Here is a 27,376-nt window from a genome sequence, read left to right as displayed (position 1 = left end):
AAATAGATTAAACTCACCGGCATGGCAACACGACATAGAAACACGTTCTCCAAAAAAAATATTTAAAAAGAGGGAAACATTCTTCACAGTGCTACAAACACCACCTTTCAGTTTTCAACCAAAGTATTTGCGTTGCTTGGGAAATTGCGTTCGTCACGGCGGTGGCAGATACGTTTGAAGCGCTGACAGCACACTTATTTGTGAAAACTCCATGCCACTCCCATCGCGGTTTTTTGAGCATTGGGAGATGGCGACGCATTGCGAGCAACACATACAAACACCTGCAACGACACCTAGCGACAATGGCCTTGCGTCATTACTGGCGGCGCCCGTCAGTTGCAGACGCGCCCGGCGGCCTGCTCCGGTGCGCGGGCACCCACGCGGCGTCGGCTCACCTGGTGCCGGCCACGCTGCCGTCGTTCCTGCCGCGGGCCTCATCCAGCTGGACGCCGGCCCACTGGCCGTCGGCGAAGCCGGTGGGACCCAGGAAGCGGAGCGTGCCGAGCCGGCGGCCAGCGCTGCTCGCCACCGCCACCCGGTCGCCGACACGCAACGCGGCGGCCGGTCGCTCCCCCTGCACCGGCGAGCCGCGGCCGCCGGCAGCGCCGACCACTGACGAGCGGTCCACACTGGTCAGGCGTGCACTCACAGATACACAGCGGGTCGGTGGGGCGTTAGGTGTGCACCCACAGATACACAGCGGGTCGGCGGAGCATTAGGTGTGCCCTCACAGATACAAAGCGGGTCGGTGGGCGTTAGGTGTACACTCGCAGATACACAGCGGCTCGGTGAGCCTTAGGTGTACACTCACAGATACACAGCGGCTCGGTGAGCGTTAGGTGTACACTCACAGATACACAGTGGGTCGGTGGGCGTTAGGTGTACCCTCACAGATACAAAGCGGGTCGATGGGGGCGTGCACTTGTTGTGCACTCCCATGTACACACAGATACACAGCGGGTCGGTGGAGCCTTAGGTGAACACTCACAGATACACAATGGGTCGGTTGGGCGTCAGGTGTACACTCACAGATACACAGCGAGTCGGTTGGGCGTTAGGTGTGCACTCAGATACACAACGGGTCGGCGGAGGCGTTAGATGTGCACTCACAGATACACAGCGGGTCCCTTGGGCGTTAGGTGTACACTCACAGATACACAGCGGGTCGGTTGGGCGTTAGGTGTGCACTCACAGATACACAGCGGGTCGATGGGGGCGTTAGGTGTGCACTCGCATATACAAAGCGGGTCGGTTGGGTGTTAGGTGTGCACTCATACACAGCGGGTCGGTGGAGCTTTAGGTGTGCACTCTCATGTACGCAGCGGGTCAGTGGGGGCGTTAGGTGCGCAATCGCAGATACACAGCGGGTCGGTGGGGCGTTAGGTGTACACTCACAGATACACAGCGGGTCGGCGGAGCCTTAGGTGTGCACTCACAGATACACAGCGGGTCGGTGGGGCGTTAGATGTACACTCACAGATACACAGCGGGTCGGCGGAGCCTTAGGTGTACACTCACAGATACACAGCGGGTCGGTTGGGCGTTAGGTGTACACTCACAGATACACAGCGGGGCGTTAGGTGAACACTCACATGTACACAGCGCAGCGGTAGGATTTCAGGCGTATGCACGAGAGATACGGGGCCTGGACGGAAAAGGCAGAGGAGATAAAAGCACAGAGAGAGAGAGAGAGGGGAGAGAGAGAGAGAGAGAGAGAGAGAGAGAGAGAGAGAGGAGAGAGAGAGAGAGAGAAAGAAAGAAAGAAAGAAAGAGAGAGAGAGAGAGAGAGAGAGAGAGAGAGAGAGAGAGAGAGAGGGAGAGAGAGAGAGAGAGAGAGAGAGAGAGAGGGAGAACACAGCATTATCGTTTCTTCTGAAGTGTTACCCAATGCCTGTTTATCAGAAAACTTGACCTGAAACACCTACGTTGCAGCCGAACAGGAATCGGCTAACAGCAGAGGCAGAATATTCATATTGACGTTATTTAGGAAGTGATCCCAAAACGGGGATCGCTTAATTATGCAGTTTGAACACGAAGAAGAATGCTGCCGATAATTCTTGGCGTATGGCTCGTGGCTCCTACTCAAAATGATGTTGCCAAATTAAAAGCATTTCGTTCACGCTTTCTAATCTTTAGTCAAATATGAAGTAGGTCGTGAGTGCACCACGGCCTTTTGATCGGCAGAGAGCTCAGGGCCGAAGCGTGACACTCCCGTAAATTACGCTTTTGCTTTGTTTTGACTTCTAAAATTACTTGTCACACATAGGATTAATAAGCAAGAGGTTATGGCCCATTGCGTTGCATATTACGCGGCATCGGTATGTCCGCTGCGATAACTCACGGCAATAGTCTCACCAAGGGCGTGGGTGCTGTCATTGTCGGAGCTAACTATGATAGATGCCCCAAATACCTCTCTCCGTACGGACTAATGACATTAAAGTCATCTTGTCATGGTGTAATTGGCGAGTATTTGACACAATCCGTTTAGAGGAGCAGTTACAAAAAGCAGTGATATATCACTTCACAATAACCCACTTTGAGTGCCTGTTCAGGATTCCCCATGCCTTCACGGCTGAAGGACAAATCTGCTGTGTGGGTGGTGTTAGTGGAGTGAGTAGAGCGAAGGATGTATTTTAGTTTCACTTCATCCAAAGCTCTATGCGGCAATCTACGTTCTATCAGAAACTTTTCCGAATCATTGTGCCGTAAACTGTGTCTAAACATGTTTATGTTGCTGCAAATGTGCTGAGCTCTTTAGTTTGTAAAATAATTTTAACCGATCATTCTCAACGCTCAACAACACTTGGAATTGGAAGGCCGCTGAATGTCATGAGCAATGTTATTCTTCCTCTGCATTCTCGCGATTTCTCCATTTTTGACAGCCCTGGAATTCGACGGACAGTGGCAATTCTGTGCCTGTCTGCTGGAAGGAAGATTATATAACAAATCCAATCAAGAAATAGACATCTATTTGTTGTCCAGAAGTTGCGCAGAGCGAACTCAAACGATCATGTATTTTACGCGATCTGGAGGTCGAGCCAGCCGAGATAATATCTCGCTTCTGAACGATCTACGAAGCTTGTGAGGCATCCGCAGCGTGCTGACTCAAGCCAGATCATGCCGGATTTGACAGGATTCATTTAAGCCACAGCTTTACCCGGTGCTCAGCATTCTCCAGCGTCTGATCCCATTCATTCGTCGCGAACAGACCAGCCAGCCGGAGAGGAGGGGGGGGGGGGGGGAGGTCGTCGGATCGGGGCAGCGCCAGCGCCTCCCCCACCCATCTGCCGGCTTACCGGAGGATTTTGCCTGATCAACGACAGGCGATCGATTTCCCATTCTGGGCTTCCGCGCACGCCGCAAGGCGAGCGCGGCCACAACACCCGCACAGTACCGACGGCCGGGGGCCGGCCACCGGGGCCCGACAGGATGGGACGGGGACCACGGCGGCGGGCGAGCGCCGGACACCGGGGCCCAACAGGATGGGACGGGGACCACGGCGGCGGGCGAGCGCCGGCTATCGGGGCCCGACAGGATGGGACGGGGACCACGGCGGCGGGCGAGCGCCGGACACCGGGGTCGGACAGGATGGGACGGGGACCACAGTGGCGGGCGACTTCGGACACCGGTGTCGGACAGGATGGGACGGGGACAAGGGAAGCGGACGAGCGTCGGACACCGGGGTCGGACAGGGTGGGACGAGGACAAGGGCGGCGGACGAGCGGAGGACACCGGGATCGGGCAGGATCGGACGGGGACAACGGCGGCGGACGAGCGGCGGACAAAGCAACGGCAGAGGCATTATACCGTGGTACAGAGACTGTGGCCCGCGGCGATCCAATCAGAACAAAGGGATAGAAAAACAGCACATAATGGGGAGGAGACAACTGCCAGCGTGTGAGCCGGTTTATCAGGCCCTTTTATTCTGTTCGAATAAGTATCTAACTATCTAAATTATATTATTATATTATTTTCGATATTCTTAGTTAGAGAAGTGCCTTGCACAATTTCCTCCTCACTGACACAATATTTTTCTTCACTCAGAAATGTTCTAGTTTCGGCCTAGCGCTGTCATGTGCTGCCATCTGGTGTCTTGCATTTTTGTGGTTCCTCATCTAAATGAAGGAGCTAAGTGGCCTAACTCCTAAAAAAAATTAGAGCTAGGGTAGGTGAACCCACATTTAGAATCACTTCTATCGTCGAGGTTTTCTTTTCTCAAAATTCCCTTCAAAAGACCTCGGGCCTAAATAGGCACAGGACCAAACACAGCGGCCGACAGCACAGCATCGGCACCGGGCAAGGACGCCATGGCAATAAGAGCAATGGCAATCGCCGGTTACTAAACACGCTAAGCAGCCGCTGACGGTCTCTGCTGCTCTGCGACAACAGAGCTGGGAGACCTGTACAGGCGTCATTACTACGCGGTGGTCATCCACCACGTCATCTCAAAAGAAAAAGTGAAATGTGAAGTCTCTCAAAGCCACCTTTGACGCCGCACCCATCACCGATTCTTCCCCAGTTTAAGTTAGATCACCTTCCCGTCCGCCCACGGCGGTTGCCAGGCGTTGGAGAACTTCTGCTGAGTCCCGTGCCACGTCCCGACCACCGCGGCCATCTGGGCTGGATTACTCGCCATCAGGCAACGTCATCATTTCCGCTGGCAAGCCGAGAGCTGGCTACTGTGTAACGAGGAGGAAGTCCTCTCCTGTTATCCTGGTTGGATTGGATAGTGTCCAGAAGATTGGATTCTGGATGGTCGTCATGTGTCCACAGCCGAAAAGCTGGGGGTTTACGGGAAATTGGTTAATGGTTTGCGGATGGTAAGGAGGCAAGGCTGCGCACAGAAGGTCGTTACACAGCTTAGACGAAAAGCATAAGAAAGCGGCGACCAGACTGCACGGAAAAGTGCTAGCAAAGTATGTGACCTACGGTTAACTTCCCAACAAACGAGCTTTCACAAAGGTGACGCTGTAATGTACGTCTGCAAAACTACAGTAGATATTGCTGGTAGCTATGGTTGCCCTCTTCCAACTCAACATATGGTACGTCTCTGGAGCGTTATGTAACCAATGACTCTGGCTTAACTCGACTATCGCGGCTGAGCCTTAAATGCATCGTCACTTACAGCTGCGTTTGGAACAGTCCGGCGGCGGCCCTCATTCAGCTGGGTCTCACGCTTCCGTCAGTTACCGCCGGAGCATTGCCTCTCACTTCTCTCCTGCTGGATTACGGCTGGAGCCGGACCTTCCGCCGCCTCATTGCCAGGAACCTCATTTATCGCCTCCCCCGCGGGGTCACTACCGGAGCCTCTCCTCCCCTTCTGCGACCGCCAGAGGCTCCCGTCCCCTGCTGTGACCGCCAGAGCCTCCCCTCCCCTGCTGTGACCGCCGGAGTCTCCCCTCCCCTTCTGCGACCGCCGGAGTCTCCCCTCCCCTGCTGTGACCGCCGAAGTCTCTCCTCCCCTTCTGCGACCGCCGGAGTCTCCCCTCCCCTGCTGTGATCGCCGGAGCCTCTCCTCCCTGCCGTGACCGCCAGAGCCTCACCTCCCCTGCCGTGACCGCCGGAGCCTCTCCTCCCTGCCGTGACTCCCGGAGCCTCTCCTCCCTGCCGTGACCCCCGGAGCCTCACCTCTCGCCGGGCTGCTGCGACTTGCTGCCGCCGCCGGCAGCTGCTTGGCTGGGGAGCTGCGGGACGTGCGCCGCGAGCCGCTCAGCGCGCGCTCGGCCGAGTCGGCGTCTCGCTCCGGCGTACCCAGCGACTCGCGAGTCAGCCGCGTCAGCCGCGAGAACACGCCGTGCTTAGGCTCACACTGGAAGTAGTGGTAGCCGGCCACCGTGCCGTCCGTCTTGCCTGCGGAGCAGCGGCGGCCTCGTTAGACGTCGGCGGGGGCATGCGTGCGACTGCACACCTCTTGGCCCTCAGGGGATCCGGTCTGCCCCCAAAAATTATATAGTGAAATGCGCAGAAAGTTGTGGGATGTCTTCTTCATGTGATATTTGTTTTGCCAGGATATTTTTTTGCCGAACCGATTGCGTATAATGTTGAGCTTAAATGTGGAACGTGGGAAGCAAGTACGTGACTGTAACTGCAGTTATGGCGGTAGATTAATGACGTCAGGCTCAGTGATACAACGCTGATCTCGTATGCCCAATTTCCTTATTCAGCATACTGTAGACAGATCTAGGCTGCTGTTTTCTGTTTTCCTTGGTATTTTTTTTAGCATTTTCCAGCTGATGAAACAAAATGAGATGCTGGCAAAAATGCAACTGATATTCATCAAATATACACGGCATAGATAAACTATGACAGTGATGCTTTTCCGACACCTGGTACCTGGTTGATACCCTCTGCCGTCTCCACAATGCCATGTTTTCCCTTTCCTCTATTCATATTGTGAAATGAGCCCGCACATTCTTCAGAGACATGCAATCTCCAGTAAGCATGCATCATCAGAGGGCCGCAAAGGGGTTCTCGACCTCCAGCGGGCCCCATTCCCGATGCGCGCGTGGCTCACACACCGCACGGCTCACACCACCGCATCGCAAGCTCGAGTCGGAGCGCGGATTGCACGCGCGTGGCCGGTGAGGTGGATCAGGCTTGCGCCCTGTCCACGTCCACCGCTGGCGCCCCGCGTCCGCCATGAGGTAGTGCCGGGCTCGGCGCAGTGTGAAGCCTGCCGCGTCGAGTGTTTGGCGCAAGCCGTCACCGGCCGCTCTGGACTGTCGAGAGGGATTCAGCCTTCTCCAGCATGGCGGAACTGGCGGCGCCGCTGCGGCGCCCCCCCCCCCCCCCCATCCCCCCGGCCAGCGTGGCGCGCCAAACACGCCACGCCCGTCAGCAGCGAAACGTTCTTCGGACCACACTGCTTCTGTCGTATTTACGTATCCGGGTCGCCGGGTGCGGCTAATGTATTTCGTGTTAAGGCCTTATTGGTTGGTTGTTTGCTAACCCAGCTGTAAGGCATTAGCTGCAAGATTAAATTCATAGCTTAATTAGTATATGAGCTTAGCTGGAGCCCTAGGTAAGTCTGTCCTATAAATCGCATGCGGTATTACGACCCCCGCCGGCAAATTGTAGCTCAGCCATCACATAATGTATATGGCTTAATTAAGGCTTTTGAGCTAAACACGTGGTGTATATCTTCCTAATTGATAGCACGGTCACATTTCTCAGAGTCAATCTGCAGACAAATTTCATTTCATAATAAGTTGAGAGGTGGTTGCGTAGGTACTGGCGATTTAGTTGCCTTTCGAAGCAGCACATCGAAGAGACAGATCAGCCTCCAATGTCTTAAATGGGGAGAATGATGCTCACTTGCTCAAATCAGTTTAACCACGCACCGAAGCTTGTTCAGGAGGATTTTACCGTCCCGACTGCAGGCCTCGGACAGTTTTCACGTAATTCGTCTCTCGCCTGTCGCCGGTCCAATATCGCACGTTGCCCGTCAGCACGGCAAGCCAGCTTCCCCGCGTGCCCGAGACACGCGGTCCTGCTCGATTACGCTCACCCCGATTGCCAGCTGCGCCGCGTCTGTCCTATTGCTTCGCGCACATCAATCGTTGGCGGCGGTCAGCCGGTCGTCGATCCATCTCCGGCTGACCGCCAAGGGCCGCCTGTCACCCACACCGCCGTCTGCTGCCGGCGACCGCGTCGCTCCGCAGGACCCGGCCGCCGCTGGCGCCGGCGAGCCATTCCCGCCCGGCAGCGACCGCCGTCCGACGCCGCGATCACCTGATCCGCGGGTCGCGTCAGAGGAGGAGATTGTTCGGCAGATGATCTGGGGACGGGCGTCGCGGATGGCCGAAGACTGGCCCGTCCAGCTCACCCGCCGCGAGCTGGGAGAGCGGCGGCTCGTCCAAGGACTGGCCCGTCCTCGCCAGCTGAGCGGGATGGCGTGACAGCCGGCTGTGACGTCCGGAGAGCCCACCAGCCGAGAACTGACCCTTACTCGCCAGCTGGGCGCATGACGCGACAGCTGGCTGTGACGTTAGGACAGCCCACCAGCCGAGGACTGACCCTTCCTCGCCAGCTGAGCGCATGACGCGACAGCTGGCTGTGACGTTAGGACAGCCCACCAGCCGAGGACTGACCCTTCCTCGTCAGCTGAGCGCATGACGCGACAGCTGGCTGTGACGTTAGGACAGCCCACCAGCCGAGGACTGACCCTTCCTCGCCAGCTGAGCGCATGACGCGACAGCTGGCTGTGACGTTAGGACAGCCCACCAGCCGAGGACTGACCCTTCCTCGCCAGCTGAGCGCATGACGTGACAGCTGGCTGTGACGTTAGGACAGCCCACCAGCCGAGGACTGACCCGTTCTCGTCAGCTGAGCGCATGACGCGACAGCTGGCTGTGACGTTAGGACAGCCCACCAGCCGAGGACTGACCCGTTCTCGACAGCTGAGCGCATGACGCGACAGCTGGCTGTGACGTTAGGACAGCCCACCAGCCGAGACCGACCCGTTCTCGCCAGCTGAGCGCATGACGCGACAGCTGGCTGTGACGTTAGGACAGCCCACCAGCCGAGGACTGACCCGCTCTCGTCAGCTGAGCGCATGACGCGACAGCTGGCTGTGACGTTAGGACAGCCCACCAGCCGAGGACCGACCCGCTCTCGTCAGCTGAGCGCATGACGCGACAGCTGGCTGTGACGTTAGGACAGCCCACCAGCCGAGGACCGACCCGTTCTCGCCAGCTGAGCGCATGACGCGACAGCTGGCTGTGACGTTAGGACAGCCCACCAGCCGAGGACTGACCCGCTCTCGTCAGCTGAGCGCATGACGCGACAGCTGGCTGTGACGTTAGGACAGCCCACCAGCCGAGGACCGACCTGTTCTCGCCAGGATGGCGCGACAGCCGGCGCCGGGATGGCGCGACAGCCGGCTGACGTCAAAAGAGCCGACAGGCCGCACCCCTGCACCGTCGCTCCGTGACTCGCTCGTGAAAACTGTCCCGCTCCTTCGTTTCTTCCGTCAAGGCTGTTGGGTGCCCGGGTGGTTGCATGTGGTAACAGGTAGGATGGGTGATTTTTTCTTTTTTACTTCTGATGCGGCTTGACCTGTCTCAGGCTTCCTCTGGCTTTGCGCTTTCGACATTTCTAAAGGTTTTCTGGCACGGAAAGCAAGCTGACGTAGTGCTGTTTCAGCTGATGGATTCAGAATAATCCCATCAGTTAATCAACTAACCACCCATTTCTGAGTACGGTACTAATGGCGAATTCAGTAGCGAGCTAACCGTGTCCAGATGTGCACAGCGCCACGTTAATAACCTTAATTAACCTCAATAGATATCTGGGCAAAATTTCAGGTTTTCATGGGCAGATTTGATCAGATTTCAGGGACAAGTGTGTGCGCACACTTGCCCTATTATAAATAGGAATGTTCGACGTTTGAATATATTAAAGCAAGCATTAGATATGATGGAATAGGCTCGCCTATAACTACCAAAATAGTTTTAGGTGGAAAAGACCGCTGCAGACAACACAATTACTTTACTTGGTTAATATTTTCCTCAATACGTCGTTGGTCGACAGTGTCATCGTGCTTTGCACAACATTGATTAAGAGACAATTGATGGCCGTGATACCTGGAAATCGTGCTCACGAGCACCACGCATGAATGATTCGACACTTATATCTTTCTTGCCGTTGATCGTTGCATGGACAATGGAATGAATGCGTTTGAAAGACGATATTATGGTGTCATGGATGCCTGGGTGATTTGAAGTAGTCTCCCTAAAAAGTCTGCACATCTTCGCAGGCGTGTGACTTAAAAACTACAAGGGTTTAGGTCTACAAAGCTGTGAGCTGCACCGAATCATCTTTAAGATGGTTATTTCAGTTCACGCTCCCATACAAATGGGGAACACTCCTTTTAAAGAAAATGTTTTACAGTTGGACATCTTTATATTTCCCTGTTCATTAGATCTCGAGAGCTAAGAAATCTAGATATACAAAATATACAGGTCGTGTTGACCTGTAAGTAAACTAAATTAGGTCAACGTTTGAGGTTCCTAGGTCATGACCTTCGGGTTAAATGAGGTTAAACATGGTCAAGTTCCAGGTTGGAATCTTAAGTGCCCCCAGAATGTAGATGATTATTTCTAAGCAAAAGGTCACATGCTCATTTAAGGTCAGTGACATTGTTTGACCTTTTGAAGGTCATGGTGACCAAAATCATACAAGACTGTTCTGAGTTTTGCATTTCCATAAGCGACAAAGATTATGCTAGGCAGCATGTTCCTGCAACAAAATGTTGACCTGGGTTCTTTTAGGTCAATGACCTATTGTAACCTTTAAGAAGTCTACGGAAGGTGTATAATGCGGTTCCCCCTATCAGTAAACTCGAAATGGGCACCAAAAGCTATCCCATACAGCAAGTCATAGAGCAATGAAACAGGCTGGTTTTGACACTGGTCTAACCTTCTTACATGACTTTAGGTCAACGTAATTTGTTCATTCAAGATCTGTGTACCTAAGAAAGCATCTCAGAGATGTATGGCTTCGTCTAGCACTCCGATGTTGCATCAGATTGAAAGATTCCCTAGAAATTGACTTCGCTGAAACCAAACCTTGACTTTGACCTGCCCTAGGTCAGCCACCTTACTCGGAACATCTAAATTTCTAATACCAAACGATCCGCTATTCAACTGGCTATGCAAAATTTGGCGCGGCTACGCCGCGCCGTTTGAAAACCATTCTGGAAAAACTTCGGGGGGGGGTCAATTTGGCCCCACCACCCCGCCCGAGCGCATGGTAGTGGCGTCATGGAAAGTTTGTATGACGTTTAGGTGCTACCAAGCCAGCTGTAGAGAACTGCCACCCCAGCACTCACCTGTAGTACTTCAATCTCCCGAGAGGTGGCCGTGGCGGCGCTGCAAGTGTTTGCTGACGCAAATATCATTATGTGCCGTGTTTTGGCCCTTTCTCGTGGTGTTCTTGCATCCGTTAATTCAATATGTTTGCTTGTATTAACATGCTCTTTTATGGAGCCATTCTCAAGTTGTTTGTTTGCGAGTCTAGTTTCCTTAGCAACATCTTGTTTCTCTAGCAACATAATACCTTAGCAACATTGGCCAATTTCTTATAACAATGCGATTCACAAAGCTTATGCCAGATCTGAACGGCTCGACAATAATATTATTTTTGACTTTGAACGCCGCGCGATCTATGGGGCGGCACGATTCGAATTACGTTGCTTTGACGTCATGCATGCCTGAATGGCCGTGACATAGTCTGCGTGAAATAGTCAACACATCTTCGCGGGCATGAATCTAAGAATCAGATGGTTCAGCCCTAAAGAAGGGCAGCGCTGTGCACTGGTCCGAATGATCTTTAAAGTGGCTTTTTTCAGTTCAAACCCCCTTATAGAGCATTTGCCGTAAGAGTGCGTTGTGTGTTTTATAAGATTCGAATAAATATTGCCCTAATTATAAGGCAAAATAGTGAAATTTTACTGTCATTGTTTCATTAGCACATCAGCTGTTAATGACGTGAAAAGAAGTGAAATGCATATTTGTACATGTGAAAGATATGATATATATAATGAAATGTTTATATATATATATATATATATATATATATATATATATATATATACATTGGTATTTTAAAATGATGCCATCATCATTAAAGGATATCTTAGTAAATAATCCTCACTGATTTTTATGCACCATCATTCATTGTATTTACATTATATTTCTTATGCCATCTCATAATATCATCAGTCACGTCTACAGTTTTTGCACCCTGGACTTCTTGAGGATATTTCTTCATAAAAGGCTGGATCAGGGCGGATGACACGCCGGTAAACCAATTTGTCCACAGACCCGCGGTCTATTGCCACAGCTTTGTGCTCAAGTGGATGCCATACGATTGTCTATAGCGAGCAGAACGCGCTGCCTTACGAAGCAGAACCAAAAATAGCCATCAGACGAGCAAGGCCATGAGACGTCGTTGCGTGCCATCGAAGGCGGAGCGATGGATTGACGCACCTGAAGTGGCGCCCTATGAACTTGTGCGGTGAAGACACTTGGGGAAGGATCAAACTCCTAACCTTGTACTTTGTAGTAACATCGCCGTGACCTCTTGACTTGCCCCTCAAAGGATGCATGTCAGCACCACACCATGATGAAAGGGAAAGCACTCGGCCCCGAACATTGAAATTCTAGTGCATGAGCATCTTACCCTTAATTTTGAGGTACGACCTTTCACTAGCAGAACACCAAAAACGTTCCTGTAAAGGATAACGGAATGGAAATCGTTGAACGACCTTGTGGTGTGACCATACGGCCCAGAACACTGCGGCTCCTCGCATCGGCGGCGAGTGCGGCGCAGCAGGCGGTAACAGGGCGGCGCATGCCGGCCTTCACAGGACCGGGGAGGCCCTGCCACCTCCCGCCGAACCATATCTTCACTAGGGTTAACGAGACAGGACACAACACAATGGAAACCTCGGGTAATCAACATTTCGGGCCCGGAAATGCCTCCGAAGGTCGTGCCCCGCTGTGTCAGTGTCCTCGCCGGAACCTCGTGGAACAGTTGGAAGATGATATGCGGGTGGGCCCGCATGGGGGTCGCTGGCCTTGGTCGGCAGCGCGTCGAAGTGTGCAAGCACATCAATACAGCAGGTGTGCATATCCTGGGCTGCTGATAACACCGGGGCGGCAGATGCCAAAATGTAACTTTTGTAACTCGCCGGTAGGGGTAGGACATGGTGATATAAAGATTAGAAAATATTGATCAATTTTTATTTATAGCTTTAAAAGTAACTGAGCACAATTAAAGAAATACATCAACATTGTGGGGTGTTGCAAATCACCCTCGTCAGTGCTATGAATGCACAGGGCAAGTTCTCAAATTGTATGGATCTAGAAGACGCATCTCATCTATAAAGAAAGCACATCAGTTCTGTTGAATTCCAAGTCTAGACAGGTCCGTCCAAGCTCTAAAACAGCACTTATCCACGTCTCGTACGGCACAAGGGTGTTACCCCCCCCCCCCCCCCCCCCAGTTTGGGCTCTAGCCCCCTAACTTTGAAACACAAGTGGGCCAAATCCGGGGAGAAACCCGATAGTTGGCAAATTTTGGAAGCAGGCTTCATAACTTTTCACGATTCGGTCCCTCAAAACATCTAAAGAAACTACGTCCGTGGTATGGCACCGCCATCCATACGCTGGACCGCAGCCAAAGTATCCTACGAAGACACCATTCTACTCCCCTGCTCCCTTTTCTCCAGGCGCCAGCAAATTGGCATCAGTGAGCGTGCCGCATTACCAATAATACCGAAAAATCCGGTCCACGCACGCGAATCAGCTGACTGGGATGGGTTCCTGAACCTTTGAATTCGAAAATACTGTCTCGTCACACGCATCCATTACGGGTTGTAGCAAAGGGCGTCCAAGCACGATCTGCCCCTGTTGCGTAAATGCATTTCGAACTAAAACTGGATGACATTCCATCTCTTATTCAGGGCCGCACCAGATCATACCGCCTTGCCCACCACCAAGACGTCAATGTATGATTTTAAGAATGGATTTGACTTCATTAATCACACAACGGCTCTCCAGAACATGCTTGCAATGGAACTTGGCTCCGGGTATGCAAAGTGGCTATGTTGATCCTTACAAGACCGTCAGCAGGGGCTCAAGATGCCAGATGGAACCACGAGTCATTGGAGAACGATAACATGCGGCACTTCACAAGGCGCCCTAGTTGGCCCGGTTACATTTCCTGGCCAAGGTTAACGGCGCCGCTGCTAATACTGAGAACCTACTGAAGTATGTACATGACCTTACTATATACCAGGCGTGTCGAATCCACCAAGTACATCGGCACTGCCATTCGCAAGAGCACACTGACAAGGTTAGTGCTTGGGCAACAGCAAACAAGATGACACTGACTAGTATCAAGTCATGCATTTTTTTACAGCCCAGAAACCATTAGCAATACCGGACATCGTGATAAGAGAAAAAGCTTGCAAACTGCCACCAAAACTAAGCTCTTAGGTGTAACAATATCAAATGACATGTCATGGTAAGCACATGTGGATGAGATTGGAACCAAAGCATTGAAAGCTTTATATATGCTCTAAAAAATAAAGAAGTACAATCCACCGCAGGAGCAGCCTGTTTGGGTGTATGTTACATCCGACCATTGCTAAAATACTGTGCAACGGTTCTTCATGTGAGACCCATTGCCAAGCAGGCGCAACGTCTTGAGAAAGTGCAGAAGAGAGCTTTGAAAATAATCTTCGGCTGTACGGGAAAATCCTAGCATATCTTGCAACGCTTGGGCATGGAAACCCTCGCTGGCAGGAGAGAAAAACTATGCCCAAGGCTAGCAAAACAAATACAAACGTCTCCCACGCATAGAGCGTCTCCCATCGTCTCCCGATGCAGCGAGTGGCGGCCTCCGGCAGAAATACCTCGGAGGGCAAGCACGCTGCAAACGTTTTGTTGTGATAAGTGACTACGTAAATCAAGCATTCCGCATATAACCATTCTCATTAACACAGATGTATTATCAGCTAGGTAGCATCCTACTTCGGAGGGGCTTGTAGGCAAAGAATATTCACTGCGTTGATCGGCACATACCCAAAGTAAATTTTCGTCAGGAAATATTGTGCACATGTGCTCTCTCTCTCTCTCTCTCTCTCTCTCTCTCTCTCTCTCTCTCTCTCTCTCTCTCTCTCTCTCTCTCTCTCTCTCTCTCTCTCTCTCTCTCTCCTCTCTCTCTCTCTCTCTCTCTCTCTCTCTCTCTCTCTCTCTCTCTCTCTCTCTCTCTCTCTCTCTCTCTCTCTCTCTCTCTCTCTCTCTCTCTCTCTCTCTCTCTCTCTCTCTCTCTCTCTCTCTCTCTCTCTCTCTCTCTCTCTCTCTCTCTCTCTCTCTCTCTCTCTCTCTCTCTGTGCTGCACTCCCTATTTATTTTCGCGCAGCCCAGGGACGAGAGAACGGGGCAAATTTGGCGTCATGTTTCGTGCGTTTGTAATGCAGCGTCTTCTCCATTAGCTGTCGAGTAGTAATAGAGTGCGCTCCAAATGAAGGAAGGCTTTTAATTGAGTAGTCTTGGAATGCCGGTAAAGTAATGAAAGGTAATCATAGAGTGAACTGACCAGACGAGTTTTAGGTATCCTGGTGGAAATAACGGTCAGCGCGTAGGTTCGCCTATCTCTCGTTCAGTTGTTCAGGGCTCAGTATAGCACCTGGCTGACTGGAAGACGCGGCTCGAGTGACGTGGTTTTTTGCTGGGATTGTTTGTGAGCTTTGTGAGAAATGCAGCTGTAGTTGGTAATGCTTATTAAGTTCAGGTAAGTAGATAAGGCCATCTTATAATTGTACCCTATGTTAGCCCACCGCTATTGCAGGAACTGCCATCCGATATTGAGATGTTGCATAACTGACACCAACGCTGATGGCGTGGCTAGTACCAGCTAATGAAAATGAGATTACCTACGTGTGAATGCACTTGGCTGATACTTGATAGGCTCAGAGTGCCAAATGTCAGCTTAAGTGCAGTCAAGTCCACACTGCATGTTTGGTAACTAAGGGATCTGGGTTGCAGGTGCCAGATGGATTATGCTAGCCTTACAGCTGCACTTAAAGCCATCATGTACCGACGGCTGTATGGCTATATATATATATATATATATATATATATATATATATATATATATATATTTATGTATATATACGAGCCAGAGCCGAACCGGATCTTTGCAACCTGTGTAAGTCGCCAGTCAAATGACTTCACGCGAGCAATGGGTCTGAACTGAGTCGATTAAAAAAATTGGAGCGGCTTTGAGTCGTGCGCTGAATCGGATCCCAGTCTGTGATTAAAAAATTGAGCGAAAACGAGGCTGGCTCAAGCACCACAACATGAGGGGGGGGGGCAGGTCCACGCGTGTCGTCGATGTCATGCTGTCGCTGATCATGCTGCTGTCTACACGTGGACGAATCACGCACATCAGTGAGGTTTAAATGCTCTACGATACCCAGCACGCCAAATCTCAAGTCTCATCTCATGTGTCACATTTGGCGCCTCCAGCTCGTCCCGTCGTAGACGCTGGACACAGCCAATCCAATGAGTAAAGGGGGCATACCTGCTCACAGCTCCTGACCTTCGCCGTGACGGAGCGTAGGCAAAATACGAATATTGCTGAGATTTGAACTCCCCATGGATACAGCATTCCAAATCTCATCAACGGGACACCACCACCCATCCAGTGTCAAATCTCATCAGCGGGACACCACCCATCCAGTGCCGAAAGCACCTGGGCACGAATCATTCACATCCGCCTCGCTGGCGCATTAGCACGCTGCGCCGGATAAAACCGGCCTAGATGGTTGTTCCCCCGCCGCACTTCACTGCAACAGAGAAAAAACGAGCAGCACGCGGCAGAGGCGTGAGTTATGTGCCTCGTAAGTACTAAGGACACAAAAGGTACGCAAGGGCCCCACGCGCGCGCCGAGTCACAGACCTGTCTTTTTGACAGGCCGTATTTCCCACGGGCTATCTGCTCGCACGTCAAATTTGGAGATCGTGCTGCCAAATTTGCTGACATTGACAACATTTCTAACATTGACATCGGATTTGACGGCGTGTAGCTGACGTCGAGGTTCAGCACGATGCACGCGCTTCACGCGTATACCGGTCGCCGCCCACCGGTCGCACCACCACATAGCACCCCGCCCGCGTCGGCGTGGGTGTTTCCCGCTGGCAGGCGGGTCCGAGCGCGCCGCCTCATGATCTGGTGTAACCCCGGCCACCTGATTTTTTCTGACCTCCGGGTTACGGCGCGAGGCTCGCCACGCGGCACCGAGTGCCTCAAAACCACCGCAATCCACCACAAACCCGAAAACCATGGCGAGTCCGCTGAACCGTGGCAGCCGTCGGTGAAGATTTGGTGACGATCGGCCCGGCTTTAAGAGCGCGGTACATTCGAACGTTTGTGTGTTCAAACTCGCTTGCAAATATCCGCATCTGAAAGCTTGGCAATCCCGTGCATGAATTATCATCGCGCTGAAGTGTGCTACGCAAGCTTTGGCCCTTTCGACGATCAATCTTACAGGTACGCGAAGGCGTCAAGCGTTGCTTTGGGGTCGACGTCCGAACCCGAGGTCATGCGACGGTAGACGGCCATGGCAAACGTCACGAAATATGGCGGCCCTTATTCGGACAATTACCTTATTGGGCGGCCCAAAATAGAAGGGACATCAGTATACATACTCTGCACCCATGATACCACTTGCAGCTTGTCTACTATGTGTTCATCGACTGACTGCCAGGTGCGTAGGCGTTTGAATGCGGTAATTAGCTTCCTGGCGCCAGCTCGCTTATGCGACGTGGCGTATGCATGAGAAATATCCACACGCTAAGTGTGTGTCTGATGCGAGGTCATCTTTCAAACCTTCGTTCAGTAGTCCATCATCTCTTCCTTATTCCTTAACCATGCACCTATCGAGATCAATGGAGAGTAAAACTAGCCTTTCGAGCATCAGGCGCTGATCTTTTTATAAAAAACGAACAAGACGCACGTCGCCGTTGTCACAGCAAGGAGAGAAGAACACTTACGCGCACCCTTGCACCAGAAGCCACTTAATGCATCTCTACCGCGAAAAGGTGGATATCTGCGGGGCAGTCATAAACATCAAAAAGCGCGGAATCTGGCGAATCCTTGTCTTTTTGTTGTTGATGCAATTCTCCCAGAGCGTGAGCGGGCAAATCTCCGTGGACAGCTGTCAAACACAATACCGATTACATTCAGGCCAAACGCGCGTATGCATGCCATTCGAATACTCCAGGCGCTTACCGAACGTCAATGACGAACCAAAACGTGTTGTCCAAAAGTCAGGCATTTGCCATCGGAGGTGGCGAGGCACTAAACGCGAGCACGCGCGTCACAGAAAACCTCACGCGCCTATCGCAAGTAAGTACGCGCCCGTTTGTTTGTTTGCTGTCTTTTTTGCCATAATTTTTCTGGTAAAGCCGCAACCATTCTACAAAGTTTTGGCCTTGAACGAACGCAAGTGATAGGCGAGAGGTGATAAATTCACAGCGTCTTAGGACATGTAACGTTATGGTAAAAGCCGAAACGCAACAATGACATTACATCAGATGTGTTGAGATCGGAAAGCTGACCTTGGGATTCAAGCGCTCTGCCCGGCCTAGAAAACGAAAGCAACAGAACACTTTTTGGTAGGCCTAGTCCCTTTAGGGAAGAGAATGCGTAGCCAGCTGACGATTTTGCCGGATAATGGGAGGGAGAAGACAGATCACGGGCCGCAGTGCTCCAAGGTGGTCATTCAGAAGCCAAAGAAGAAGCCTGAAAAGTGGTGTCGTCAATTGGTAGCCTGTCAGTGGGTAATAGGTAACCCAGCGCTCATTGCATGACGTAAGCATTCAAGACATTTTCTATTCCCTTCCTCTCATCAACTATCCTCTCCCGTGGCAAAAAGGCTGTGGACGTTGGTAATTGGCATACTTTGTAAACTGAGCTGGTCGCCGCTGTCAGCGCTGTGACGTCACTGCCCGGGGTCCAACTCACCGACCGGCTTGTCGAGCACCACGCCCGCCCAGTCGCCGGCTCCCAGCTTCGTCTCGCCGATGTAGGCGATGCGCCCGGGCAGTGTACCGCCGACCCAAACCCTCTCGCCCACCATGAAGCTGTCTGTGTCCGCCGTCAGCACCTGGTCTGCCGGGCAGAGGCGGCACGTCACCGACCACCTGCAGGACACTTGCAGTCGCAGACACACAGACACATTGATGAGCATAGACAGGTAGGGTTTTTGGCACCACCACAACAGCAGCACCGCAGTGGTATCTGTGTTGGCAGTGGTGGGGCTCTGCTAGTAACAGGGAGTGCCGGCTTGCATCTAATGCAGTGAAAGCTGGCGCAGGTAATGCCGCTTAAAAAATCTTGTTGGTTCAGGTCCGGTGACGACATGTTATGGCTAGTGCCACAGGTGTGCCGGCACTAGGTTCCTGGAAAACATTGCATTTACCATGGCGAGCCACCCCCACCAGAGCTGGAGACCACATCACCTCTAAGCTCAGTGATCATCTGCGGGGCTGGACGGCGGCCGCTGGCACCGGCTGCCAGCTTGGTCTGAGTTGGCCGCGGTGAGTTCTATACGCTGTCCCGTGGGCGGGGTCAGAGGTGGGTCAGCGGATGCTAGGGACAGGCCAGGGCTGCCTGACAGCTAGTGGAACTATTCGTCGCTCACTATGAAATATGACGCTTGGAACTACACATACATAATGGCCTTAGGCATTGTGAAGGTATTAGGCCCTTATACATATCGCGCATTATGACCGACAGAAGCCGAGGTCATTTACATCACGTTCTGTCAAGTGGCTCTTATGACCACTGTGGGTGATGGGATTGAGCATTTGATCCCGTCATGAATACAAAATTTTGTCACATTTGCGGGACATTCTTCGCCTCAGCATACCGTATGCACCTGAATTTGCATGGAAAACGTGTTACGATAAGCTTAAGAGATTTCGTGTCGCAAACGTCGCGGTGCCGCCCATTCAATGGGAGGGGGAGGCGGAGGTGGGGAGGGGACGGTGCGGACATCCGGGTGCACTGGGATCTGGCTTCCACGTCACCGGCTGTCAGCAGCAGGAGCGCGCGAGCCTGCGCCCCGATCAATCGCCTGCCCAAGCCCGGCGGCTGGTACGCGCTCACACCGGCCAGCCAACCACACAGCCACGCAGCAAGCGCGTTGGCTATTGCGAAGCCAGTATGCCCAGTTTATCTCCCCGATAAAAACGCGTTTGATGCGGGTCAGACCTTGGGCCGATACCTTTACCGGTCCGCGATGATAGTGATGATAGATAGCACCGGTCCGTGATGATAGTGATGATGGATAGCACCGGTCCGCGATGATACAGATGAAAAAGAGCCATCACTAACACACGTGCGGTCCCTATCCCGTTTGCATGCGACCCGACTGCATCGGCGTGATTTCATTCGCCGGTGGACAGGCTTACCTGAAATTTTCCGTGAAACGGCGGGCTCACTTATCCGCCTCTGCTGGTCTGCGTCCTCCATGGCGTCGTGAACGGCCGAGTGCGCCCCTGTCAAAAGAGAGAGCGAACGTCTGAGTTCGCTCACGGTCCTGTCAGAACGGACTGTGCGTCTGAACTGCTCCATCCAGGAGAGGTAGCTGAAGAGGGCGAACGTCTGAGTTCGCTCACAGTCCTGTCGGAACGGACTGTGCGTCTGAACTGCTCCATCCAGGAGAGGTAGCTGGAGAGGGCGAACGTCTGAGTTCCCTCACAGTCCTGTCAGAACGGACTGTGCGTCTGAACTGCCCTATCCAGGAGAGGCAGCAGGAGAGAGCGAACGTCTGCGTCTGCTCACACTCCTGCCTGGAGGAACCGCGCGTATGAAGTGCAAGAACCAGCAAACGTGGCAGGAAAAGGTACACGTTTAAGCTGGCGCTAATTCCTGTTGGAAGTTGACATGAGGCCTGCTCTGACCAGGAGATGGTGGCCAGGAGATGGTGGGTGCCCGAGCCACACCAAGCCCGCTTGAAAATGGCATATGTTTGGTACCGCCCCCACAGTCATCAAGAGGTGGCGGGTGCTGCGGTGCGGCCACTGAGCACAGTTGTCATCTGACAAGTAGGAGCACACACCCACCACGCCCTTGTTTGCCGGCAGGGCGAAGGCCTGCAAAGGCAGGAAAAAGGCGTGTGTGGGCGATTGTTTCGTACCGATTGTCATTTGTCATTTTCGTTTCGATTGTCATTCGGTCCATACAGTGCAATGAAAAAGGCAAACGCTTTCACGCTGAAAACGGCCGCTGGTTGTGTCTAGACTACCGTTTGTGTGAGCTGAAACTATACGTGACGGATAATTGGGAAGTAACGTAGTTTCATTTGAGAGGTGCTTGCAAATTTCCGTTTGTGACATCATCGCAGGTCTGACAAGACAAGCTAGAAGATCATATAGCCCTCAATGTCCAAATCCAAGTGAACAGAACTGAATTACGTGAGTCGTTAAGCGTATTTGTGAGGAACATTAGTCATATAGATGATTTAGTAGTAATAGCCTCATTCCTCGGAGAAAAGCCAGGAGAATGTAGATATAGATGTGATGATATTCATTTCTTCTATACGTTCCGATGAAGGCATGTTGCCGATATCTGTTGCCTTATGAATATCTTTTTAAGGCATGCGGCCTTTATCAAAACGAATAGCAGGAGTGGATATCAATGCACCTATGTGTCTGTTCTCCTTGTTATTTTTTCTTCGACGAATAAGGCTAATACTCATGTCTACGCACAGAACTAAGAGCAATACTTCAGCAGATGTAATCGCTTGGCCAACCAATTTTGTCGTTATTCAAGTCCTACGTGTTCTGTCTGCTCGCGCTCCCTTCAGTCGAACCACGGTCATTCAGACCAAACACGAGCGCTGCGAGACGGTAACTGTCTTAACACGCGAGGCGAGCAGACGGCGCCGACCCCGGCGGGCGGCGCCCCAGGCAGTACACCGCAGGTCGGGGCAGCGGCGGACCGAGGTACAGCAACACTGGCGGCGCGAGCAGGGGCGGACTCAGGCGCACGCCAGTAACATCACGATACAGTTATCAATCAGTGAGTTCGTCAGAACGCATTCAAAGAAACGCTTATGTCACCGGTATATATATATATATATATATATATATATATATATATATATATATATATATATATATATATACATATATATACATGCTTCGCTCACAAGGATTCGGCTGTAAGCCTAAACGTAACACTGCTATAATATCCTTCATTCTATCACAGGCTGCTTAATATTTAAGCTCATTTGAATGCATCCTCCTGTGGATGAACTCCAGATGGACGATGCGACAAAGGCCTTGCCACACTGATTCGCCGGGCGCAGAAGTGTCGCAACTCCTGTTGCACGACGCTCAGCGAACGAAGAAAATGCAGCATCTTTTGGCACGAAACGGGGCAGATAGATGCAGACAGTAGATGCTATCAGGGCACTGGATGACGTAAGCTGACGTCATTTGCCGGAGCTGACGTCATTTGCCGTCAGCTCCGGTGCTTTATGTGGCCAAACCTGTTGCATAAGGTGCAGTTTCCTTCAAACCCAACAAAATGTGGTAATAATTTCCAGTGATTCAAGACCATTCGACAGCAAACTCTCGTCAAAGTCGCTCCATATTTTCCTCGAGCGTCACGATAGAGCGCGTTCACTTTTACACTCCCGTGTTGACCAAATTTACTGCAAAATGGTTTCATTCACGCCGCGGGCTGGTCTTGCGTGGTAAACAGGCGGGAGAACTGAAGGAGGGCTGCCGCCGGCTGGCGGGGAGGTGTCCTGACAGACTGAGCCGCCGCCGGCCGTGGGCGCCGCGGCCGGCGGGCAGAGGGTTCGGGTTCTGTGTCGCTCTCCTTGCGGCCGACGGCGCCGCGGCCGGCGGGCAGAGGGCTCGGGTTCTGTCCCGCTCTCCTCGCGGCCGACGGCGCCGACGCCGCTCGGTATGAATGGGACTGATCCGACTGCTCAATGAAAGCCCCGACCGAGCCGGCCGGCGGGAACGGTCAAATGCTCCACCGGCAGCAGGGCGATCGAAGATTCGGCTGGCCGGCTGGAGCGGTCAAATACTCCGTCTGCCGGCCGGAATCGTTGAAAATCCCTGTCGGCTGGCGGGAACCGAGGAGGAACGGCTTACTTCCCGATACTTATCAAGTCAAAACTTCCGCGGCGAATATAATATATATATGTAATATGTATGTATATATATATATATATATATATATATAATATATTATGATATATATATTAGTATATATTGTGTGTGTGTGTGAGGTTACGTATGTAGGTTTGTGATATATACATTATATATATATATATTATATATCTATTATTATATATATATAATATAATATATATATTTATATATTATTTATATCTATATATATATATATATATATTCATTATATCTAGACTTATATAACTATTATATATATTCTTCTCTCTCTTTTCTCTCTCTCTCTCCTCTCTCTCTCCTCTCTTCTTCTCTCTACTCTTCTCTTTCTCTTTTCTCTCTCTCTCTCCCTCTCTCTCTCTCTTCTTCTTCTCTCTTCTCTCTCTCTCTCTCTTCTTCTCTCTCTCTCTTCCTCACTCTCTCTCTATCTCCTCTCTCTCTCTCTCTCTCTCTTCTCTCTCTCTCTCTCTCTCTCTCTCTTCTCTCTCTCTCTCTCTCTCTCTCTCTCTCTCTCTCTCTCTCTCTCTCTCTCTCTCTCTCTCTCTCTCTCTCTCTCTCTCTCTCTCTCTCTCTCTCTCTCTCTCTCTCTCTCTCTCTCTCTCTCTCTCTCTCTCTCTCTCTCTCTCTCTCTCTCTCTCTCTCTCTCTCTCTCTCTCTCTCTCTCTCTCTCTCTCTCTCTCTCTCTCTCTCTCTCTCTCTCTCTCTCTCTCTCTCTCTCTCTCTCTCTCTCTCTCTCTCTCTCTCTCTCTCTCTATCTCTCTCTCTCTCTCTCTCTCTCTCTCTCTCTCTCTCTCTCTCTCTCTCTCTCTCTCTCTCTCTCTCTCTCTCTCTCTCTCTCTCTCTCTCTCTCTCTCTCTCTCTCTCTCTCTCTCTCCTCTCTCTCTCTCTCTCTCTCTCTCTCTCTCTCTCTCTCTCTCTCTCTCTCTCTCTCTCTCTCTCTCTCTCTCTCTCTGTAAATGTGGAAAGAATGCTTTTGCTAGCAGTATTTCAGCTTAATACTGCTGCTATAGTTCCCGTATTGCGTCCTCCTGACACAATATTTGTTATTGATGCCACGGGGGCACAGCGGTCACCACAACACAGTTGTATTCTAAGCGATTGCTGCAAGTCACACAATGGCATTTTTATATTTCGTTTCTGATGGTGATGAGTCTTGTTGTTCATGCATGCATGCGTCACGAAGGCTCAGCATTTAGAGATCAACAGAGCTCCTTTAGCCGGCTCTAGAGACTTCTTTGTTATCAGACCCACTCTAGTGCAATGATCGGTTGTACTTTATCGGATGGAAATGGGGATATCATAGACATTTCAACAGGCTGGAGACTTCTTTGCTTTCAGAACCGATGGTACAATGAACAAAAATGCATCGGATGGGGATGGAAATATCATAGATTGAATTTGCGTTATAGTGTTTGTGGAAGTACACTTGGGTGGGGTATAAGAATCTCACATGCCGCTTTGGGAGGCTATTTTCAATCGAGCTGCTGTGAGTTATGGAAAAAGGCATTTGTGGGTTAAAGGAAACGACGCGAGAGATTGGGAAAGAAATCCAGGCCATCGTTGAATGACGCCTGGGGATTGTGTGCTAGATGAAGTCATATGATAACTTATTTTTCGGTCATATCTCTAAATCCTTGAGCGGGAGGGTGGGGTATCTTCCTACATTACCTCTCCATGGGTTATCCATTTGTGAATAACATGCACGTACCCTGTCATTTGCGCCCTGTCAAGCTCTCTACAAATTGCTCATGGTATAAGTTGGTGCACAAGGGGTAATTGCCCGGATACCAATGGAATCGGTTTTTTTTAAAAATGGTGTTTTGACTGTGGCCGGTCCGTTTATCTGGTGCCTCTTCAAAAAAGAACAGTGCTTGGGAGGGTGTCACGCCAGTTCAAACACGCACACAAACCAGAGCTTAACCGCTGGCTAACGAACTCAGTGTAGTATATTTACAAAGTGTTCTTAACTTGCAGCAACAGTCAAGCCCACGTACATTATCTTTTCTTATTTGGAGGGTCGCGTATCCCAGTAGTTCTATGACGTTCCCACTTTTATCTGCAAACCATGTGGAAGCCCTAGACATTTCTAATCTGAACATACGCACTTTGTCGTATTAGATGTCTTTTAGACACGATTTCTTTTATGTTACTGTTTCATTAGCTATTGCTGTTATATTGCGTGCTTACGGCAACCGCGCAAAAATTGATTCAATACGCCCTTTCCAGGCATGCGTCTAACTGTCGCGTGAGAAATTAATTCGCGTCACGCCAAGTCATAAAACGAGCTGCGCTTTCCAATACTCAGAGGTAAGCATTTCTCTGGGCCAATCGAGAATCGCCCTCGAGATCCCTCCCGCCCTCCTAAACGACTGTTGTATTTTATTGAGCGCAAAGTTGACAAATAGCATCGTGATTATGAAAGAAACGATAACCGTAAGTGTTATGATACACATTAAAATGAACCAAAAAGAGGTCAGTGGTATAACTGTTACAGCTTTCCCGGTGCCTGTTTTTCACGCTAAAAACATTTTGTGTGCCTGAAAAATTGTAATACATGTATGTTAGCGTACAGATCTTTCCGAAATTCCATTGGAAAGATCTTTCGGCTGTGAGCCCTGTTTACCTACACCAAAGAGGCGGCACGCGAACGATGACATAAACGATCCGGCAATGTCATTGTGCGTGTGCCACAGAAGCGGCGCATGTTAGCATTGCTCAGAGCCGGAACTTCGTGCCAATGAGATTGTTCTGAATGTAAAAACATGCAGTTAAGAATTCTGCTAGCTGTTGAAACACTTCCTTTCCTTTGCTTTTTTGCCCACTTTAAATCTGTGATACCATGTGGCGGCCCTAAATATCTATAGGCTGGATCCAAAGCTACCTGGATGGGCACACGTAGCGTGTGAGGGTGGGTCAGACGATATCACGATAGAAAAAAATATCGCCATTGGCACATTCCAAGCATCTTGCCTTGGGTCATTAAACAAAATATTCAGCAGCGATATCGCGTGCTTTATTACATAGCACACAAACGGCTTCCGTATCACGATAGTCTGGTACGCTGACGATACGCAGCTTGCCATTACAGGCCCCCGGGCTAGAGCGGAGATTCGGCCTCACTGAAGTCAGTGCTGGACGTATAGCGCACGTGGTTTTGCAGCATAGGATGATGGCGAATGCCGCCGAAACCGAGATGCACACTGCCACGGTGTTCAGAAGCTGCGGAGTCTCGGAATCGTAATGGAGCCATCTCTGTCATACAGCTGTCACATGACATCGATTAGGTGGTGAACAAAGTATTGACGTATTAATAGGCTTTCCAAATGCTAAGCACGCACGTCCTCTAACCGTGTTTCCTAGGATCATTGATACTCTGGTTCTTTCCCATGCGCGTCATTTGTCCGGTGCAAGTCGTTCAAACATTTCAAAACTACAAAACGCCTTCAACTTTGCTACCAGGGCATTCCGGGTCGACAAAAATGTGACCACATGTCGGACGTGATCAATGAATTAGGCTGTCTGCCCACACATGAGTTTATATTTTGCTTTGATCTCCGCCCGCTACACAGAGTTCTGCGTTCACAGCGTTCTGAACACTGGAAAGCCTGCCGTGTGCGTTATCGTACAGTTGTGAGCACGTGGTCCGAGACATGCGGCAGTAACACCGTCAGAGCCTGCCAAAACGATCATGGAAAGAGATGATGTATATATATATATATATATATATATATATATATATATATATATGGATGCATATCGCACGGTGCAGCAGTATAACGAGAAAGGCATCCCTCAAGGTCTATTCAATGTCTCAAAGCGTTAGTTCGAGACTAGGATTTGCAATATAATTCGGCAAACTTGACACGTTTCGCATTACGCGAGTACCGTATGCGGTGCGTGGGTGGTATGGTTGGGATGGTGGCCAAGTGTTTTTGGCCACATGCGACCTGTACTGCGACCATGTAAGTTGATGAGGTTCTGAGAACATCCCAATTGGTGTGGAATGACGCAATTACGTGCAATGATAGATAATAATCCGATCAATCTATGATTATCGTTCCCTCTATGTGTTATCAGGAATATTATGGTTGATATCCGAGGCGTGCTGATGCTGGGCATCCGCTGGCCGCAGCTATGTCAGGAAGAAAAATGCTGGGGATCTGCAGTGTAATTTCAATAACTCCAGTGGCATTTACATTAAATAGCCAGCTTAGTTAAGATCCATACTTCTGAGCGATACGGGCGAGCACTGCAACTAACAGACGATGTCTCCTGCGATCACTGCAGAATAAAGACGAACATTTGAACCACGTGCGGGGAAAGGTCTGCCGTGCTCCGCCCGGCTGTCCGGAGAGCGCCTGCACTCTGCCCGGCGTGTCCCGCGCGGACCCTTGGAACTTTGTCAGCAGTTCAGGGCTGAAGCGCTGCGCCGCGGCTGCCGCACGCCGTGCCGCGTCAGATTGGACGCTTCTGGAAGTCCTCTCAGTCTTTTGTAAATCCCCTCTGTCGCATGCGATGCCAAAGGAGGCATGCAACCAGCGGCAGCTCCAGAATCTGAGTACCGCCAACACTCCCACGTCATTCTATCCTGGTAACTGCGCACTGCCATCGCCCAGAGCCTCGCTGCGACGCCTCTCGTGACCAGAGCG

General features: G+C 51.1%; 1 protein-coding gene across 1 annotated transcript in view; it reads right to left on the bottom strand.

Moving 5' to 3' along the window:
- The window catches only part of LOC119111619 (CAP-Gly domain-containing linker protein 1), a 45,155-nt gene that overhangs the window by 1,444 nt on the left and 16,335 nt on the right, over positions 1-27,376 (bottom strand). Inside the window, exons 2-6 of the mRNA XM_037235427.1 lie at positions 19,992-20,078; positions 18,541-18,687; positions 5,629-5,850; positions 892-971; positions 396-574 (exon numbers count right to left, since the gene is read on the bottom strand). Of these exons, the coding sequence (XP_037091322.1) occupies positions 396-574; positions 892-971; positions 5,629-5,850; positions 18,541-18,687; positions 19,992-20,052 (689 nt within the window). The 5' untranslated portion in view covers positions 20,053-20,078. The remainder of the gene's footprint in view (positions 1-395; positions 575-891; positions 972-5,628; positions 5,851-18,540; positions 18,688-19,991; positions 20,079-27,376) is intronic.

This window comes from Pollicipes pollicipes, unplaced genomic scaffold (genome assembly GCF_011947565.3).
Source record: "Pollicipes pollicipes isolate AB1234 unplaced genomic scaffold, Ppol_2.1 Scaffold_7261;HRSCAF=8764_pilon_pilon_pilon, whole genome shotgun sequence".
Taxonomy (NCBI): domain Eukaryota; kingdom Metazoa; phylum Arthropoda; class Thecostraca; order Pollicipedomorpha; family Pollicipedidae; genus Pollicipes; species Pollicipes pollicipes.
The sequence above is the reverse complement of the archived record's forward strand: the minus strand, read 5'-3'. Positions and strand labels throughout refer to the sequence as shown.